This window comes from Crotalus tigris, unplaced genomic scaffold (genome assembly GCF_016545835.1).
Source record: "Crotalus tigris isolate CLP2741 ecotype Arizona unplaced genomic scaffold, ASM1654583v1 scf7180000023738.1706062, whole genome shotgun sequence".
Lineage (NCBI taxonomy): Eukaryota > Metazoa > Chordata > Lepidosauria > Squamata > Viperidae > Crotalus > Crotalus tigris.
Window position 1 is genome coordinate 362722 of NW_024100150.1, and position 19336 is coordinate 382057.

At 50.0% G+C, this 19336-nt stretch overlaps 1 protein-coding gene across 1 annotated transcript in view; it reads left to right on the forward strand.

The window, feature by feature from the left end:
* The first annotated feature begins 1401 nt into the window (after positions 1–1401).
* The window catches only part of DGAT1 (diacylglycerol O-acyltransferase 1), a 38299-nt gene continuing 20364 nt past the window's right edge, over positions 1402–19336 (forward strand). Inside the window, exons 1-2 of the mRNA XM_039321354.1 lie at positions 1402–1668; positions 12697–12784. Of these exons, the coding sequence (XP_039177288.1) occupies positions 1511–1668; positions 12697–12784 (246 nt within the window). The 5' untranslated portion in view covers positions 1402–1510. The remainder of the gene's footprint in view (positions 1669–12696; positions 12785–19336) is intronic.

Genomic DNA, 19336 nt, shown 5'->3' on the forward strand with positions numbered 1-19336 from the left:
CTTCAGGACTGCCGACGGCACCATTTCCTTCCCAAATTCTCCTGTAGCCCCCCCCCATCACTGGTCAGGCTGGGTCTGCTCCAGTGTCTGCGGGGGAGCTCTGGGGTTCCTGTGCCCAGAACCCCCTCCCCTGAGGCAAACCCCTCCCCTGGCTCTTTCCAAGCGAGGCAGTGCCCCTGCCAACCTTGAGGGGGGGGGGGTAATTGGCTTGCATACACCCCCCATGAGCGCTCCTTTCCTACTCTGATTTTTTATTCTACTCTAGTACTTTGCTCTACTCTTCTACTCTGCTTTACTACTCTACTCTTCTATATTCTACACTCTTACTCTATTCTTCTACCGTACTGTACTACTCTGCTCTACTCTTCTACTACTCTACTCTTCTACTCCACTACTCTGCTTTACTACTCTTCTACTCTACACTATATTCTTTTATTCTACTGCTCTACTTTTCTATACTCTTCTACTCTACTACTCTGCTCTACTCTTCTACTCTGCTTTACTAACCTACTCTACTACTCTATTCTTCTATACTCTACTACTCTGCTCTATCCTATTTTTCTACTTTGCTCTAATACTCTACTCTTCTACTTCGCTTTACTACTCTATCCTCTTCTCTCCTCCTCTGCTCTAGTACTCTATACTCCTCTACCCTACTACTCTGCTCTACCCCTCTCCTCTCCTGAAAGTCACGGGGAACCCCGAACCCCTGCAACCCCCTGGCTTTGACACAGGCTTCCCCCCCCACCTCCCGAGAGGGGGCGTCTCCCCGAACGGCCAGCCCCGCCTCGCCCCCGATTGGCCCCACCTGCGAGTCCACTGCCGTGCATGGCCCCTGGACGGCCGGCCAGAGAAGCCACGCCCCCGCCCTCCCATTGGACGACCGCGCCGTCCGTCTGTGCTGGAGGCGGAGGGCGATGCCTGGCCGCGCTGGGCTCCTCGGGACTTGTAGTTCCGCGCAGTGAGGGTCCGGCTGAGAAGCGCGGCCCTGGCGATCCGCGCGGCCCTTCACAACCTCGGGCGGATCGAAGGCCCGAAGCCCCGATGCGGGGAAAGGGGGGGCTTCTCCTGCCGCGCGTTCACCCCTCCCGCCCCCGCGGGGCCGAAGCGACGGAAAGGGTGGCGGGCAAGCAAGGGTTAACCTAGCCCGACGGCGGCGGCGGCGGCACCGTCCCCGCCCATTAACCACAAGCCACGCCCCTCCCCCTCCCTCGCCTGCCATTGGCGGCCGCCCCGAGCGGCGCGTTTAAAAGGGACTACATTTCCCAGCGGGCGCTCGCAAAAGGGACTACATTTCCCAGCGGGCGCTCGCAAAGCGGCTGCGCAGCAGGCGGTGGGCGGAGCTACGGCGTCCCCGGGGCGAGTCGGACGGGCGCTGCCGCGGGCGGGGGGCGCGGCCTCCGAGGGGGCGGGGCCCGGCAGGCGGCGAGCAACGGACGGGGCGGAAGGCGCCGCGGGGCCCGCGCTTCTTCCTCCGCTTCCTCCCCTTCCTCCGCCCGCCGCACCAGCCATGGGCGAGCGGGGCAGCAACGGCGCCCAGCAGCCCAAGAAGCGGGCGGCGGCGGCCGGGGGCGTGTCTCGGCAGCCCCGCGACGGAGCGGGAGAGGCGAGCCCTGCGCAGCGCGGCGCGGGGGACGGCGCGGACCCCTTCTACGACGCCGCCTTCAGGTACGGGGGCTGGGGCGGGAGCGGGGGCGAGGGGAGGGGGCGCCACCCAGCCACCCGCGAGGTCTCCACGCGTGTCCTCCCGGGGAGGCGACGCCCGCCCTTCAAGACTGGGGGGGGGTCTTAAGAAGGAGGAAGGGGCCTCCCAGCTGTTCCTGCCTCTGGAAGCCCACCTCGAGGGGGTCTTTCTCGACCTCTGCAACTGGAAGAGCGGGGGGGGGATTTCCACTCCCAGAATCCCCCCCCGCCAGCAAGCTTCCCGGAGGAATTCTGGGAGTTGAAGTCCCCCCCTCCGCTTTCCAGTTGGGATGCCGCTCCTTGAACCCCCCCCCCCCGCCAGGCGCTTCCTGGGATGCAAATTGCCCCCCCTTCGGGTGCTTTAGGCTTGACCTTTTGCCCTTCCGGGCCAAGGTGGGGCAGGGAGGGGGCCTTTTTTGGTGCTGCCCCACGTCCCCCCTCCCCCTTGGCTTCAGGCACTTTGGGCTTTGGGTTGGAGAGTTTTTAAGAAGAGACTGGACAGCCAGCTGTCTGGAATGATATAGGGTCTCCTGCTTGAGCAGGGGGCTGGACTAGAAGACCTCCAAGGTCCCTCCCGGCTCTGTTCTGATTGAAATGGATAAGTTACCTGGCCCACCTGTTTTAACAGCCATGGTGTCACAGCCATGGTGTTGGGATTGTGGCTCTGCAGCACTTGCTCGCACCTCCCCACGTGGGAGTATCCTCCTCCTCCTCCAAACAAACACCTCGCCCAGAGAATTTAACCCAAGGCTGGAGTTCGTTTCTGCCACAGAGGAAGAAAACAGGTCAACGATTGTAAATCAATTCAGAAGAGTGTGGAATGCTCCTGTTTGTAGTGTGGGTGTGGTGTAAATCCTGCAACCTGTGGCTAATTAGCCTGAATTCATATTTGCCACTATTCACTCACAGGCTGAGAGGAAAAAAAAAAGGCAAATCACTGGCTAAGAAGTGGAGAAGCTTAGGAATACAGAGTAACAGCTGGAAGTGACATTTGAGGCTTTCTACTCAGTCAGGAGACCCTATAGCAGGGCTAGGCCACCTTGGCTCTTTTATGACTGGTGGACTTCAACTCCCAGAATTCCTGAGCCAGCCGTGCTGAGGGGAAAGAGAGTTTTCCAAGTTGAGCCATGCTGGCTCAGGAATTCTGGGAGTTGAAGTCCACCAGTCATAAAAGAGCCAAGCCAAGGTTGGCTATCCCTGCCCTAGACCATTCCAGACAGCTGGCTGTCCAGTGTCTTCTGAAAAACCTCAATTGATGAAGCACCAACAACTTCTGGAGGCAAGCAGTTCCACTGGTTAATTATCCTCATGGTCAGGATATTCCTCCTTAGTTCCAGGCTGCTGCTTTTCTCCTTGATTAGTTTCCCTCTGTTGCTTCTTGTCCTGCCTTCAGGCGCTTTGGAGAATAAATTGACCCCCTGGCAGCCCCTGAGATATTGATGGGACTTTGGGGCAGGCAGGGGGGGGGACGCAGCCCCAGGAGAAGGCGGGGGGGGGACTGCTCCCCCCAGCCACGTCAGAGGGAGTCTCAGAGAGCCTCTGTTGAAATGTACACCACCTTTGTCCTGCGAAAGTGATGACAAAGCTGAGGCACAGTCAATTTCTCAGAGGGTGTGGTGGTGCTTATTATGCTCCGGAGTCATAAAGTAAAACTTTTCCGGCCAGGCTGTGTGTGTGTGTGTGGGGGGGGGGGGTTGCCTGTGTGTGGGAGTGCCTGTGTGTGTGTGTGTGTGTGTGTGTGTGTGGATGCACACCAGATGCATTTTGCAAGGAAGGTTTTGCCAACTTCTGGCGCAAGGACCGTGTGCACCACGTGAGTTCGCCGTCCTGCTCTCTTGACATCTGTCCCAATTTTCCCTAATGCGCGGAAGGCAGACCCAGCGTGGCCCGAGGTCGAGGCGGCCAGCTCAGCGCAAACAGCCTGGGGCAGTCGGTTTTTCCGCCAAAGAAGAGGAACTTGCTTCCTAGCCTTACCTGCGGTAGCTTTCTTGGCAAAACAGCAAACAGGACAAGCTTCACCCCCCCCCCTCCTTTTACAACTCGGAAGCTTCTCTCCCAGAGCAGAATTTTGGATTTGAAAGAGGCAGGAAGAAGAACCAAAATAAAGGGAGAGAAAAAGTAGCCTCCATCAGAAGGGAGCTGGGCAAGTGGCTGTCCAGTCCCTTCTCCAAAAAAGTCCACAGTGAGAAAGCACCCACCACATCTGAAGGCACAAATTGCACCCTCAGAATTCACGTAGCAACCAGGCCGGGGCTGTGGGTTCAGGATCCTGTCTTCCACAGGCTTTACATTTTGCAAGATGCAATCTGGGCCACTCACGGGGGCCGGAGGTTTGGTTTCCCAAGAGATTTTCCCTGAGGATGGCTCCAGGCAGGAGCCCAAAAGCTTTGGGGGGGGGGGACAACCTTTAATCCCAGTGACTGACTCAGACTGAATTTTACAGCATTATCCTGGGACCTGAGGGTTTTATTATTTTATGTCGCTAGGGCCCATGCTTCAGACAGAGCCATGTATTCCCAATGTATTCTACCCTGGGGGGGGGGGAGACACTTTGATGGGTTCTGGTGCTTAATAATCATGAAAAGCCAACACAGAGGCAGAATTTGCAGCCCCCCCCCGCACTGTGGCCGCTCCCACTGACTTTCCCTGTTCTTGGACTGGAGGGGGCCTCTATCGGGAGCCCCCTCCCACAGTTTAACAAGAGAAGGACAGGGGGGGGGGGCATGATAGCAGTGTTCCAGTATCTCAGGGGCTGCCCCAAAGAAGAGGGAGTCAAGCTATTCTCCAAAGCGCCTGAAGGCAGGACAAGAAGCAACGGATGGAAACTGATCAAGGAGAGAAGCAACCTAGAACTAAGGAGGAATTTCCTAACAGTGAGAACAATTAACTAGTGGAACAACCTGCCTCCGGAAGCGGTGAATGCTCCAACGCTGGAAGTTTTTAAGAAGAGACTGGACAGCCATTTGTCCGAAATGGTGTAGGGTTTCCTGCCTGATCAGGGGGTTGGACTAGATGACCTCCAAGGTCCCTTCCAACTTTACTACAACTATTACTAGTTCCTTCTGGCAGAGAAGGGCTGGCTGGATCAAAGGAGGGCAGGGCTGGGGCTGCTGGGGGAGATGGAGGTAGCCCCCACCCAGGAGGAGAGCCTGGGGGCTTCCCTCTTCAGAGCAACCCTGATCTGGAGCCTTTTCAGGAATGTGGCTGGGGGTGGGGTGGGGGAGGAAGAGCTCCTTGCCGCCCTGATGAACAGGCTCTGCCAGCTTTTTCCAGGGGGGATTTGGGGTTTTAGCCCTGGAGCAGACTCTTAAGGCAGCGGTGGGGGATTGTACGGAGGGGGGAGTCACAGCAGTAGAATAAGGTGCCTGGCAAGGTGAGGCACGAATAAGGGTCCGAAGTGGCAGCCCCCACCTCCCAGCCAGCTTTCCTGCTTAGTAAGGCCAGTTGGCTGTGTTGTCTTCACCCTAGTTGGGGGGTATCTGGATGAGCAGGCCAGCTGTTGTAGGAGTAGGGGTCTCTTGCCATAGGCCAGCGGCTCCCAGCCTTTTCTATACCGCGCACCCCTAAAATGCTTCTGATATATGTTCGCACCCCTTACAAAAGTTCTAAGTAACGAATTATGCATATACACTTGTTGTTAATTGCGAAGTCGTGTCCGACCCATTGCGACCCCATGGACAACGTTCCTCCAGGTCTTCCTGTCCTCTACCATCTTCTGGAGTCCATTTAAGTTCACACCTCCTGCTTCAGTGACTCCATCCAGCCATCTCATTCTCTGTCGTCCCCTTCTTCTCTTGCCCTCAATCTTTCCCAGCATCAGGCCCTTCTCCAGTGAGTCCTTCCTTCTCATTAGGTGGCCAAAGTATTTGAGTTTCAACTTCAGGATCTGGCCTTCTAAAGAGCAGTCGGGTTGATCTCTTCTAGGACTGACCGGTTTGAACGCCTTGCAGTCCAAGGGACTCGCAGGAGTCTTCTCCAGCACCATAGTTCAAAGGCCTCAATTCTTTGGCGCTCAGCCTTTCTTATGGTCCAACTTTCACAGCCATACATTGCAACTGGGAAAACCATGGCCGGGACTATACGCACTTTTGTTGGCAGGGTGATGTCTCTGCTTTTTAGTATGCTGTCTAGATTTGCCATAGCTTTCCTCCCCAGGAGCAAGCGTCTTTTGATTTCTTGGCTGCAGTCCCCATCTGAGGTGATCTTGGAGCCCAGAAAAATAAAATCTGTCACTACCTCCATTTCTTCCCCATCTATTTGCCAGGAATTGAGAGGGCCGGATGCCATGATATACACTACAATTTTGAAAACCCCAGTTTTTGCACACACACACTCCGGAATACTGTCTGGCACCCCCGGTTGGCAACCCATGCCACAGACCCACGGAGCCCCCGATGCCCTTTTCCCACAGTGCCAGCCGACAGCTCTGCCGGGCAGCCTCAGAGGGGAAGCCCTTGAACCTGGCGGGATGGCAGTCAGGTCCGAACAAGCAATTCGGCGTTGAGTCAGGCCGCCCTCTCTCACCAGCTCAGGCGGCTTCCGAACTCCCAACCGATGGGGCACCAGGCGTGTCGAGGGCAAGCTCTGCTCTGCCCTGGCATGGCATGACTGCTCCCCAGGGCTGGACGGGATCAGTGGTTGGCACCGAGAGGCAAGGGAAGAATGTGGAGCTCAGCCATAAGACCAGTAAAACCTCAAACTGGTTTCTTTGCAGGAACCGGTTGGGCTCCATCTCCTTTCCAGAAACTGGCCAAAGTTCACCAGTGAGCAATTTTGCACCACCAGTGACCGTTTCGCCTCTCCCCCCCCTCCCCGATCGGCTTTCAAAGTCGGGGTCTTGGCACGATGGAGGGTCCTGCCTAGCCCAGTTGGGCTTCTGTTTTTTTTAAAACAAGTTTTCTTAATTTTCCAGTTTTACAAAAATACAAATATTAAGGAAGCAGCGTGGTGATTGGGTAGTCAGTAGTCCAATAACAATATCTTTTGTACATATCTCAGGTTGCATCATCAAAACTTGCCTCTATTTCCATGGATTATTATATCCCATTCAAATTAATACATTGCTAATTATAATTTGATCAGTTAAGACATTTATCAATATATTTTAACTTAAAGCATATCCATATCCTGTTTAAAATTTTTACCTAATTACAGTGTTCCAGTTTAGCATAATATCCTTAATATTTAGATTTCGGGTAACCCAAATTTCCCTTATTTCATTACCAAATAGTTGTCATATCTAAAATACACATAATGTTTACTTAAATAGATTCTTTATTTCACAAATATATTCTATTTCTCATCCTAGTACCTCATCACTTACTAATAGAGCATTGTAAATCTTAAATCCTAAATATTAAATCAATTAATGGGCTTCTGTTTTTGCTGGATCCCAGGGCCCACCGTGAAACGCCAGCTGTGAGCAGCATCAGGAAGGCCGACATTGTAACACCCACAGGACCTCAAAGAGCGGGGGGGGGCCACAGTGTGTGTGTGTGTGTGTGTGTGTGTGTGTGTGTCGGATTGGTGGGGTGGTGTCTGTTTTTTGTCTGGGGTGCCCACCCTTGGGCACGAAGGGGGATGGCCTTCTTGAGTCCCAGAGGTGCTTTTTCCCAAAGGCAAGCGGAATTTCTTGTTTTTTTTTAATAATAATAAAGTTGGAAGGGATCCTGGAGGTCATCTAGTCCAATCCCCTGCTCAGGCAGGAAATCCTATACCATTTCGGACAAGTGACTGTCCAGTCTTTTCTTAAAAACTTCCAGTGTTGGAGCATTCACTGCTTCTGGAGGCAGGCTGTTCCACTGGTTAATTGTTCTCATTTTCAGGAAGTTTCTCGTTAGTTCCAGGTTGCTCCTCTCCTTGATTAGTTTCCACCCGTTGCTTCTTGTCCTGCCTTCAGGTGCTTTGGAAAATAGCTTGACTCCCTCTTCTTTGGGGCAGCCCCTGAGATACTGGAAGGCTGCTATCCTGTCCCCCCTCGTCCTTCTCTTCATTAAACTAAACATGCCCAATTCCAGCAGCCATTCCTTGTATGTTTTAGCCTCCAATCCCCTGATCATCTTTGTTGCTCTTCTCTGCGCTCTTTCCAGAGTCCTTGAAGACATTTCACTTCTCGTCCCAGGAGCTTCTCCAGTTCTTGGGTGAGAAGCGAAATGTTTTCCAAGAAGGAAACCAAGAAAGTCCAGTTGCCCTTTAGGGAAAAAAGCCCCTTTGGGGGGAGCCGTGACTCGGATGACGGAGAATCTCTGCGGGTTTTCCGCTGGAGAAGCTTCCAAGAGCTGGTCAAGAGATGCCCGCACCTCTCAAGGACAGCCAGTCCTTGACTTAGCAGCAGCTTGTTTAGTGACGGTTCAAAGTGACGACGGCACTGGAAAAAGTGACCTATGAGCGTTTTTCACACTTAACGACCTTTGCAGCACCCCCTTTTGGTCACGGGATTTCCATTTGGACGCTTGGCATCTGACTCGTATTTATGACGGCCGCGGCGTCCCCGGGGGGTGTGTGTGTGTCACGCGATCCCCTTTTGCGACCTTCTGACAAGCAAAGTCAATGGGGGAGGCCGGATTCACTTAACAACCGTGTTACTAACTTAACAACTGCAGGGATTCACTCGTGGCCGTAAAGGTTGTAAAATGGGGCAAAACGCAATTAACAAACGTCTCACTTAGAAACAAATTTTGGGCTCAGCTGTGGTCGTAAGTCGAGGATTTCCTGTATCTGGCTATTTTTGCTCCCCTGTGACCTTTGCCGGTCTTTCTGCCGCTTTGTGATGAGGAAGCCACAGACACCCCCCCCATTGCAAGAGGGCCCCTTGACCCCCTTCCAGAAGCTCTGACCCCCCCCCCCCCCAAGGAGAGGGCAGATCTCAAAGGCTGAACCCCCAATGGTTTCTTGATACTTGCAAGCCTGAAGGGGCTGGAAGGCATGAGGCCACCGGACCCCTCTTTACCATCGGCCAAGGCGGCCGGGGCTCCAAGGGCCACGGCTGGCTGGCTGGGGGGGGGGTCTCAGACCCTCCTGTGGGCTGCTTCCAAGGGTTGCCCAGAGAGATGAATAACTTGAGATTAATGCTTTGGGTCTTTCAACCTGGACTGAATGCGTTCTTTTTTTTTAATTGAAAATTTTTACAGTTTTACAATAAAATAATCCCCCTCTCCCACCCACCCCCTTCCCCCCATACCCTCCCCCCACCTTCCCAGAGCTGAATACGGGGTTAATAAAAACTAAAAAAAAAACCTTACAACTTAAATAAACATCAAACAATTATAAATACATTCAAAAAACCCTAAAATTTTAAATACTTTAACTCCAATATATAAAAACAAAACAAAACAATAGTTCTAATCGTTACCTTAAACAAATTATTCAAAAGCTAAGTAATACTTTTTAATCTCATATTTGTGCTGTATAAAATTCACCCATCTTTTCCACACCCAAAAATATTTCTCTTGTGACTGTTCTTTCAAATAAGCCGAATTTTTTGCCATTGCAGATAAATAAGAAACTTTAAGAAACCATTCTTCTAAAGTAGGCAAAAACTCCTTCCAATATTGCCCTATCAGCAGCCTTGCCACTGTAATTAAGTTCAACATTAAAATAATTTCTTTGTCATCACAATCAACAATAATGCCTAACAAAAACAATTGTGGTGTAAATTTTATCCTTCTATTAAAAATTCTTTGAATGTTCCACCAAATCTTAATCCAAAAAGACTTTATATTTTTACAACCTGGGCTGAATGTTGAAAGGCAGAGGAGCTGCACAACTGGATGGGGTGGCAACTTCCTCCAGGTGTTGGGAGGAAGGAGAGCAGCCAGCAGAGGCTTCAAAGTCCATTGAGAACCTGGCTTTTGACATTAACAGAATAACAAGAGTTGGAAGGGACCTTGTGGGGGGTCTTTGAATAACAATAATAATAATATAATTGGAAGGTACCTTGGAGGTCATCTAGTCCAACCCCCTGCTCAGGCAGGAAACCGTATGCCATTTCAGACAAATGGCTGTCTAGTTTCTTCTTAACAACTTCCAGTATTGGAATATTCACAACTTCTGGAGACAAATTATTCCACTGATTAATTGTTCTCACTGTTAGGTAATTTGTCCTTAATTCCAGGTTGTTTCTCTCCTTGATGAGTTTCCACCCGTTGCTTCTTGTCCCGCCTTCAGGCGCTTTGGAGAATAGCTTGACTCCGTCTTCTTTGGGGCAGCCCCTGAGATACTGGAAGACTGCTATCCTGTCCCCCCTCGTTCTTCTCTTTGTTAAACTAGACCTACCCAATTCCAGTAGCCTTTCCTTATATGCTTTAGCCTCCAGTCCCCTGATCATCTTTGTTGCTCTTCTCTGCACTCTTTCTAGAGCAGCGGTGTCAAACTCGCAACATCACATGACGTGTGGCGACGTATCGTGATTTTTTTTCCCCATTGCCGGCAATGGGGTGGGCGCGGTTTCGGCATGACGCATCCGGCCTGCAGGCCGGTAGTTTGACACCCCTGTTCTAGAGTCTCAACCTCTTTTTTTACATTGTGGTGACCAACCCCTGCTCCGGCAGGCATCCCTATACCCCTCGTGTGTATGTGTGTGTTTTAAAAGACCACCCAACTCTACAACAAGTCTGGGCAACGTGCATTGGAAGCAGTCAGACTTTTTAGGAAAGGGTTTGGCAACCTGCTGTTCCAGTCTTTGATCTCTGTGCAGGTTCAGAGGGTGTGAACAAGGGAATGAAGATGTTGACATCTGTGAGTCTGCTGGGCGTGGGATGTTGACTTCTAGGGATGCAAATGCAGACTCCTCCTCCTCCTGGCAAACCTAATCATTGCCTTGGGCTGAGAGAACTGGGCCTGAATCCCTGGCTTTTCCTGAGTTTTTTGGCTGGCCCAGCTGGAGACAGGCGGTTCCAGGACCAAGGCTGGCCAAGGGGAGTGGCGGGTCCAGGCAGGTGGCCTCTTGTTCCCACAGACAAGGGTTAGTCCTGCGTTTGAGCCGAGAAATCTGAGCACACCTAGGGGCAGGGGGTCTCCAACCTTGGACACTTTAAGACGGGTGGACTTCGACTCCCATGCTGGCTGAGGAATTCTGGGAATTGAAGCCCACCTGTCTTAAAGTGGCCAAGCCGGGTGGCCGAACCCTTTCCTAAAAGGTCTGACTGCTTCCACCGCACGTTGCCCAGACTTGCTGTAGAGTTGGGTGGTCTTTTAAAACACAGACACAGACACAGACACACACGCACACACACACACACACACACAGGGTTGGTGCTATAAGAATACCTGCCTGAGCAGGGGTTGGACTAGAAGACCTCCAAGGTTCCTTCCAACTCAGATTCTCAGCTGATTCCACCCCGCTTGGAGTCTCTGCTGGCCTGGAGGAACTAGTGCAGGGGTCTTCAGCGTGCCTGGCTGAGGAATTCTGGGAGTTGAAGTCCACAAGTCATCAAAGGGCCAAGTCTGAAGACCCCCGAACTAGAGGGAACCCACACACCTAGGGCAGGGGGTCTCCAATCTTGGCCACTTTAAGACGGGTGGATTCAACTCCCAGAATTCCTCAGCCAGGATGCTTTAAGACAGTGTTTCTCAACCTTGACCATTTTAAGACATGTGGACTTCAACTCCCAGAATTCCACAGCCAGTGTTGCTGGCTGTGGAATTCTAGGAGTTGAAGTCCACATGTCTTAAAATGGTCAAGGTTGAGAAACACTGCTTTAAGACGTGTCTTCAAACTTGCCCCCTTTGTGACTTGTGGACTTCAACTTCCTGGGGCGTGCCTGGCCCAGGAATTCTGGGAATTGAAGTCCACAAGTCATCAAAGGGCCAAGTTTGAAGACCCCCTGGGATAAGGTGAGGTATAGTCTTGGTTTGGAAGCTGTGGGAAGCTGTGGGTCGTGGGGGGGGGCGTGAAGGGGAAGCAGCCCCCAGAACACTTTGCCTTCTGGGGGGGACCCACTTGAGGACCTCCAGGGCCCTGCCCGTCGCTGTCTTTCCCTCCACCTAGTCTGGGTCTGCCCTTCCCCACACGCTGAGGCTCCTGGGCTGTGCTGAAGGGCAGGTGGTCTTCAGAAGGTGTACAGGTAGCCCTCAGATTACAAATCATTTCTTTCGTGATCCAAGTTACAATGCTTGCAGCTTCTCCAGCACTGGAGATGGAGAATCCACCAATTGGTTTAGACTTTATTCCTGCCCAATCAGATCAAGTCAGCCAAAGATGCCACGCCCATCCTGGACCATAGAGATCCCAGTCTTGACTTGATCTTGCCCAGGACAGACGTGCAGATTTGGCTCTTAGGCAGGTACAGTCTCCATTGGTGGATTTTCTTTTCTCTAGTACAGTGGTTCTCAGCCTGTGGGTCGGGACCCCATTTGGGGTCGAACGACCATTTCAGGGGGGGTCGCCAAACAACGCAGTCTGCCATTTTTTTCCTTCTTTTCCTTAGCAGTGCTACTCCCTTTTATTCTTTTGGCTTTTGAAAGCCAATAGAGTAGACTCTCTTGAATAGAGTCCAATTCTATTGGCTTTCAAAAGCCAATAGGAATTGTCCAGGCTGTCTCTGCCCTGCTGAGCCCGCCAAAAGTCCCATTCTGCAAACGATGCTGCACCCATTGAGTAGTCCTCGACTTACGACCGGCTGAGTAGTCCTTGACTTACGACCGATTGGGGGGGGGGTCGCAACATTAAAAAGGTTGAGAACCACTGCTCTAGTAGCTGTGTAGGTTTTAGTGAGCTATTGGATTCAATCCCTTTTCAAATTTGATTACCATTACCAAATTTTCAATCAAATTTTCCTCCCCCCGTCATCCAAAAAAAGTAAAAAGCTCTTCGCTTAACAACCTTGCTACTAATTTAACAACTGCAGTGATCCACTTAACAGATGTGGGAAGAAAGGTGGTAAAATGGGGGAAAAACTCAACGACCTTGCTTAGCGATGGCAATTTGGGGTTCAGGGCCTGCCTGTGTTGGACGCCCCCTCTGAAATCCAGCCTAATCCGCCCTCCTCCTCCTCCTCTCTCCCCCCCCCCCAGGTGCCACAAGGTGCAGGACTCCTTGCTCAGCTCAGCCAGTGGCTTCAGCAACTACCGAGGCATCTTGAACTGGTGTGTGGTCATGCTGGTGAGTAGCCACTGCCATCCCCGTGGGGGGAGGAGGGGGGGCTGATGCCTGGCTCGCTGCCCCTTGGCACCCCTCGGTGGCAGACGCCAGCTGCGTTTTTCTTGGGCCGCAAAAGCTGGCCGCCCGCCAGGCTGAAGAACCAGTCTGGGCAGCCACTTTGCAGCACAGAGAGGACATTGTGGTCTCAACAGCCCGGCGGCGCTGGCAGCTTCGGCTTCGGATAAGTGGCGGCTGGTGGTGGGGCAGGCTGCTTGGAAATGGGCCAGGACAAAGCGATCCGAGTGTTTCGGGGGCGATTCTGGGTCCTTGGATGGAAGGGCTGAGGATACTGGAGAGGAGGGACCCTTTGGAGTGGGAGGCAGCGGTCATCTCCTCCCACCTGGAGGCACCTTCTGTTGGGGTCTTCCAGCTTCCTACGGTGGTCTTAAAGGGGCCACGTTTGGAAACCTCTCTGGAGGCCGCGTGGAGACCTACAGCCTGTAGGTCTCCACGCAGCCTCCAGAGAGGTTTCCAAATGTGGCCCCTTTAAGACTTGTGGACTTCAACTCCCAGAATTCCCCAGGCAGAATGAATGAAAAATGTTGCCTTAGACCAGGGATGTCCAACCTTGGCCAGTTCAAGACTTATGGATTCCAACTCCCAGATTTCTGGGAGTTGAAGTCCACAAGTTTTAAAGGGGCCACGTTTGGAGACCCCCTTGCAGAGGACTGCCCTTTAATAATAATAATAATAATAATAAAAAAAAAAAAAAAAAGTTGGAAGGGAACTTGGAGGTCATCTAGCCCAACCCCCTGCTCAGGCAGGAAACTCTATACCATTTCGGACAAATGGCTGTCCAGTCTCTTCTTAAAAACTTCCCGTGTTGGCGCATTCACCACTTCTGGAGACAGGTTGTTCCACTGGTTAATTGTTCTCACTGTCAGGAAATTTCTCCTTAGTTCTAGGTTGCTTCTCTCCTTGGTTAGTTTCCATCCATTGCTTCTTGTCCTGCCTTCAAGGGCTTTGGAGAATAGCTTGACTGCCTCTTCTTCGGGGCAGCCCCTGAGATACTGGAAGACTGCTATCGTGTCCTCCCTCCTGTTCCCCAAGCATTCCGCTTGTCCGATTATGAAGATTCATGACTGGCTGGGGAATTCTGGGAGTTGAAGTCCACAAAGGGGCCATGTTTGGAGACCCCTGTGCAGAGGACCGCCCTGTTTCTCCTCCCTCCTGTTCCCCAAGCGTTCTGCTTGTCCGATCGTGAAGATTCCTCAAGGGCATTTGCAGGAAAGATCCCTTCCAATTCAGAGGACCCCACATCCGGCTGTCAGCAGCCCCTCTGAGGGATCTTCCCTGGGGAAAAAGGGGCTTCAGTCTCCCGGAAGTTGATGGAGAGCTTAATCCCGGAGCCTATTGGTGACATCCAAACAGGTCCTGCTTCTCAGAGGGATCATTATCAACCCCGGGGAAGGACAACCGTGCCAGGAGCGCCCTTGTGAGCCGGGAAGGTTCCCGGCATCCAGAAGGCTGACCTCACCAAGCTGGCAGGACTGCAGGACAGATGACCCAGCACTGGGCTCCTTCCCAAAGTCCATCTGCACTGCAGTTCCCCCCTCTGGTTTTGGATCTCCTGGGTGCCAGCTGCATCCGGCTGTGCCAAGCAAGAGAGTCCAGTTCTAAACAGCTGCTTCTAGCCAACTGGGCCAGGGAAAAAACCAGAATAATAACAGAATGACAAGAGTTGGACGGGACCGTGGGGGTCTCCTAATCCAGCCCCCTGCTCAAGCAGGAGTCCCTGTATCATTTCAGACAAGTGACTGTCTAGTCCCATGGTAGCGAACCTATGGCACGCGGGCCACAGGTGGCACGCAGAGCCCTCTCTGTGGGCACGCGCGCCCTCGCCCCAGTCCTAGGCCTTCAGCTGGGTTTTATAAAACCTTTTCGCTTTAGCCTCCGCCGCCGTGTCCAAAAAATAAAAAAAGTTTCAATCAATCAATCAAATTCAACTTTTCACGGGAAAAAAAACAGACATTGCAAAGTTGGAATTGATTAATTGAACTTTTTAGTCCTACTCAGTGTGCCATTACCACCGCAGCCATGCCCACCCAATGGGCCATGCCCACCCAATGGGCCAGGTCCACCCAATGGGCCATGCCCACCCAGCACCCGACAATACATAAGTGGGTTTTGGGTTGCAGTTTGGGCACTCAGTCTCTAAAAGGTTCGCCATCATTGCCCTAGCCCAGTGGTTCTTAACCTTTTTGAACGAATGGCCCCCTTGAGCCAATGAGGAAGTTGTCATCGCCCCCCCTCCCCCAACATAACCTCTCAATCACAACATAGGAAATAATTCTTCAATTTATGCAAACACTTGTTTTGTTTTCTTTAAAATTGTCATCAGGACATATTGATGCAAATCATTTATTTCCAGTCTTTTTTCCATATCTCAACTGTGTGAAAAATTTTGGTGCCACCCGTCACTTTATTCCCAAACTTTGTGATACATGTATTTCATTATTATCTTATTGATTCAAGACACTTAAATGTAATGACCACTGAAAACAAAATTCAATTGCAAGAAAGTGAAGCGCCCGAAAAGAAAAACAGTAACAAAAGTGTCCCCAAAACCTCTCGCTCCGTCGCCCCCATATCGCCCCCTTTTCGTTCCTTTGCTCCCACGTTGCCCCTTTTCATTCCATTGCCCCCTGGGGGGCAATATTGCCCAGGTTAAGAACCACTGCCCTAGACCATTTCAGACAAATGGCTGTCTAGTCTCTTCTTAAAAATCTCCAGTGATGAAGCACCCACAACTTCTGGTGGCAAGCTGTTCCACTGGTTAATTGTCCTCACGTTAGGAAGTTTCTCCTTAGTTCCAAGCTGCTGCTTCTCTCCTTGACTAGTTTCCATCCGTTGCTTCTTGTCCTGCCTTCCGGTGCTTTGGAAAACAAGTTGACCCCCTCCTCTTCTTCGTGGCAGCCCCTCAAATATTGGAATACCGCCATCCTGTCCCCCTTAGGCCTTCTTTTCTTTAGACTGGCCATGCCCAGTTCCTGCAACCGTCCTTCTTAACGTTGGTTCACCTGGACCAGGGACTCCTTTGGGGCTGAGTCTTCTGAAACTGGCCCCTCCACCAGTTCCACCAAAGGGGCACCATGAGAGGCCCCTGGGCCACCTCTGGATGGAGAAGCTTCTGGAAGCATCCTAACAGAAGGCATTGCAGTCTTGGGGGGCCGTTGCAGATCAGGGTTTTCTGAGGCATCCCGACGTATAAAGCAGGGGTGTCCAACCTTGGCCGCTTTAAGACCTGTGGACTTCAATTCCCAGCATCCCCCAGCCAGCATATTGGCTGGAGAATTCTGGGAGTTGGAGTCCACACATCTTAAAGCTGCCAAGGTGGAGAAACACTGAGTACAGTACGGCTGTCCAAAGCTGGCCAGTTTAAGACCTGTGGACTTCAACTCCCAGAATCCCCCAGCCTGCCATGCAGGCTGGGGAATTCTGGGAGTTGAAGTCCACAGGTCTTAAAGTGCCCATGGTTGGATACCTGTGGTCTAAAAAGAAGGACTTCCTGCCCTTCTTGGTGGAATGCCCTGGCAGAGGAGTCCTTGGGCAAATGGTTTGTGTGTTGTGAGACCGTAACAATAAATGGGGTGTCCCTCTGTCCCTGACCCACAAGCAGGGAACCTCTGCTGTCACTCATCTCCCTGTTTCAGGTGGATCCTCCAGCTGGCAACGGCAGTTGGAAGTGGCAAGCCCTTGCCACGTTGGCTTCTTGACCTTCAACCAGGGCGTGGCGGTGCGTGGCACCGCCAGTCAGTCTGCCCTCCGGAGAGGCAGCCGGCCCAAGGTTGCCTCCCGTGCAGGATTTGCTGGGTTACCTTGGGGGGGGGGGAAGAGTGAGTCACACGTGTCCTATGCCCGTTTCCCCTTGGCTCTTTGCAAACTTCAGACTGAAGCTGTGGAAATCCTGCCTTGTATAACCCGCACTTTTGGCACCGCCAGGTCCCTCCGGTGGCTGGGAGGGGCGTCCTCTCCCTCCCCCCACCCATGGCACAGATGGCGCGAGTTTTGATCCTGCAAGTTTTGAACTTGGGGAGAGCCTTGGTAGCCCTGGTGGGCATCCCTGTGGTGCCAGGACTGCTGCCTTTCTAGTAATGGAGAATATTTCTAGCTTTGGGTTGAAGGGAGGGTCCTTTGGGCTCTCTGCACTGGGTGGTTTTCTTGCAGACGTTTCATGACCTGTCTAGGTATCATCATCAGCTTCCCTTCCTTCCTTCCTTCCTTCCTTCCTTCCTTCCTTCCTTCCTTCCTTCCTTCCTTCCTTCTTTGCTTGCTTGCTCATCAACCTTCCTTCCTTCCTACCTTCCTTCCTTCCTTCCTTCCTTCCTTCCTTCCTTCCTTCCTTCCTTCCTTCCTTTTCTACATCTTCCTTCCTTCCACATCAACCTTCCTTCCTTCCTTCCCTCCTTCCTTCCCCTTCCACATCAACCTTCCTTCTTTCCTACATCTTCCTTCCTTCCTTCCTTCCTTCCTTCCTTCCTTCCTTCCTTCCTTCCTTCCTTCCTTCCTTCCTTCCCTCCCTCCCTCCCTCCCTCCTTCCTTCCCCTTCCACATCAACCTTCCTTCTTTCCTACATCTTCCTTCCTTCCTTCCTTCCTTCCTTCCTTCCTTCCTTCCTTCCTTCCTTCCTTCCTTCCTTCCACATCAACGAACCTTCCTTCCTTCCTAAAATAAATACCAAATCATCAGCAAATGCTTGTAATTTATATGTTTCGCCTTTTATTTCTAGTCCTTTAATTTCTACATCTTGTCTAATATTTCTATTTAAAACTTCCAGAGTGAAAATAAATAACAATGGAGATAATGGACATCCTTGCCTTGTGCCTTTTCTTATCTCAAAGTTCTCAGCATAGTCTCCATTCACAATCACTTTCGCAGTTTGTTTATTATGTATTGTTTTTATCAAGTTTATCAAGTTCTGTCCAAAGTCCATTATTTGTAATTGCTGAATCATAAACTGCCAGGAAACATTATCAAATGCCTTTTGGGCATCTAGAAATATTAGTGCCAGTTGTTTCCCTGGATGTAATTCATAATACTCCAAGACATCCATTATCACTCTTAAATTATTTTTAATTTGTCTCTTTGGCAAAAAACCATTTTGGTCTAAATTCAGTTAAGAATCTTTTCAGTCTCTCTGCCATTATTGAACTAAAAATCTGAGTCTTCTTTTGGTATTAAGGTAATATTTGCTTCTATCCACGTATTTGGGTAAAAGTTTAGCCTCCAACAAAAGTTCATTGCAAACGTCTTTCAGCGGTTCAATTAGTATATCTTGTGAAGCTTTATATAACTCCGCCGATAGTCCATCTGGCCCCGGTGTTTTCTCATTTTTTTTCTTTTTGTCTTCTTATGGCCTCTGTTATTTCCATCATTGTTATTTTTTCCTCTAACATACTCTTACAGGTTTCTGAAAATTTTGGAAGGTTATTTTCTTCCAGATATTGGCTCATTCTCTCTCTTGGAATTTCTTCTATGTCATACAGTTTCTTGTAATATTCTTTGATTATCTTTTTTATTTCTTCGTTTTTAAATTGTAGGCAACCTTTTTCATCTACTAACTTATTTATCATTTTCTTCTCTTTCTGTTTTTCAAGTTTATAAGCTAGCCATCTTCCTGGTTTATTTGCATTTTCAAAAAAGTTTTGTTTTGCTCGTTTTATTTGCTGGGCCACTTTTTCTGAATCCAACAGATTCAGTTTGTGTTTTATTGTTTCCATTTCTCTTTTCAGAATCTTCTTTTGAGGATTCATTTGTAGTTCTGATTCTAGTTTTTCAATTTTTTCTTTTAATAGTACATATTGCTGTCTTTTCTGTTTTTTGGGTTTTTTTGCCGTGTATGTTATAGCTATATCTCTAAATTATGCTTTGGCTGTATCCCATACATTTTGTAATGTTGTAGTAGCTTCTTTTTTGTTTTCTTTGAAGAAAAACTCCATTTTTTTTGCTAGTTCTATAAATTCTCTTTCTTTTAATATAGATTGGTTCAAAGTCCATCTTGATTTTTTTTGTCTTCCTTTCCACCTGGTTCTATCTCAATTTCCTGCATATTTATCCTCAGTTCAGATGTCATCCAGATCATATCGATTCTGGACCAAGATTTTTGACTTTTCGATTAAAATGTATATTGTAATTTTTCTGGATTAATTTCCCTCCAAACATCTTGTATTTCAATTTCTTCTATCATATTAAAAAAGGTCTTAGGTAATCTTCTTCTTCCAGTTTTTCCTATTTTACTATTTTTATAGTCTAATGTCCCATCCACTATCACATTAAAGTCTCCTACTAAACAAATATTTTGGTACTCCATTTCTATTATTTTTCTATGGAGAATTTGATAGAATTCTTCCTGGTTATTATTTGGTGCGTAGATTACTACTGACAATGTTTGTTTTTGATGTAAGTATATTTCTACCATCACAATTCTTCTTTCTTCATCTGAATAAATCATTTTAGAATCTTTAATATATACAGCAACATTTCTTTTTTTCTGTTGTGCTGATGCATAATAAA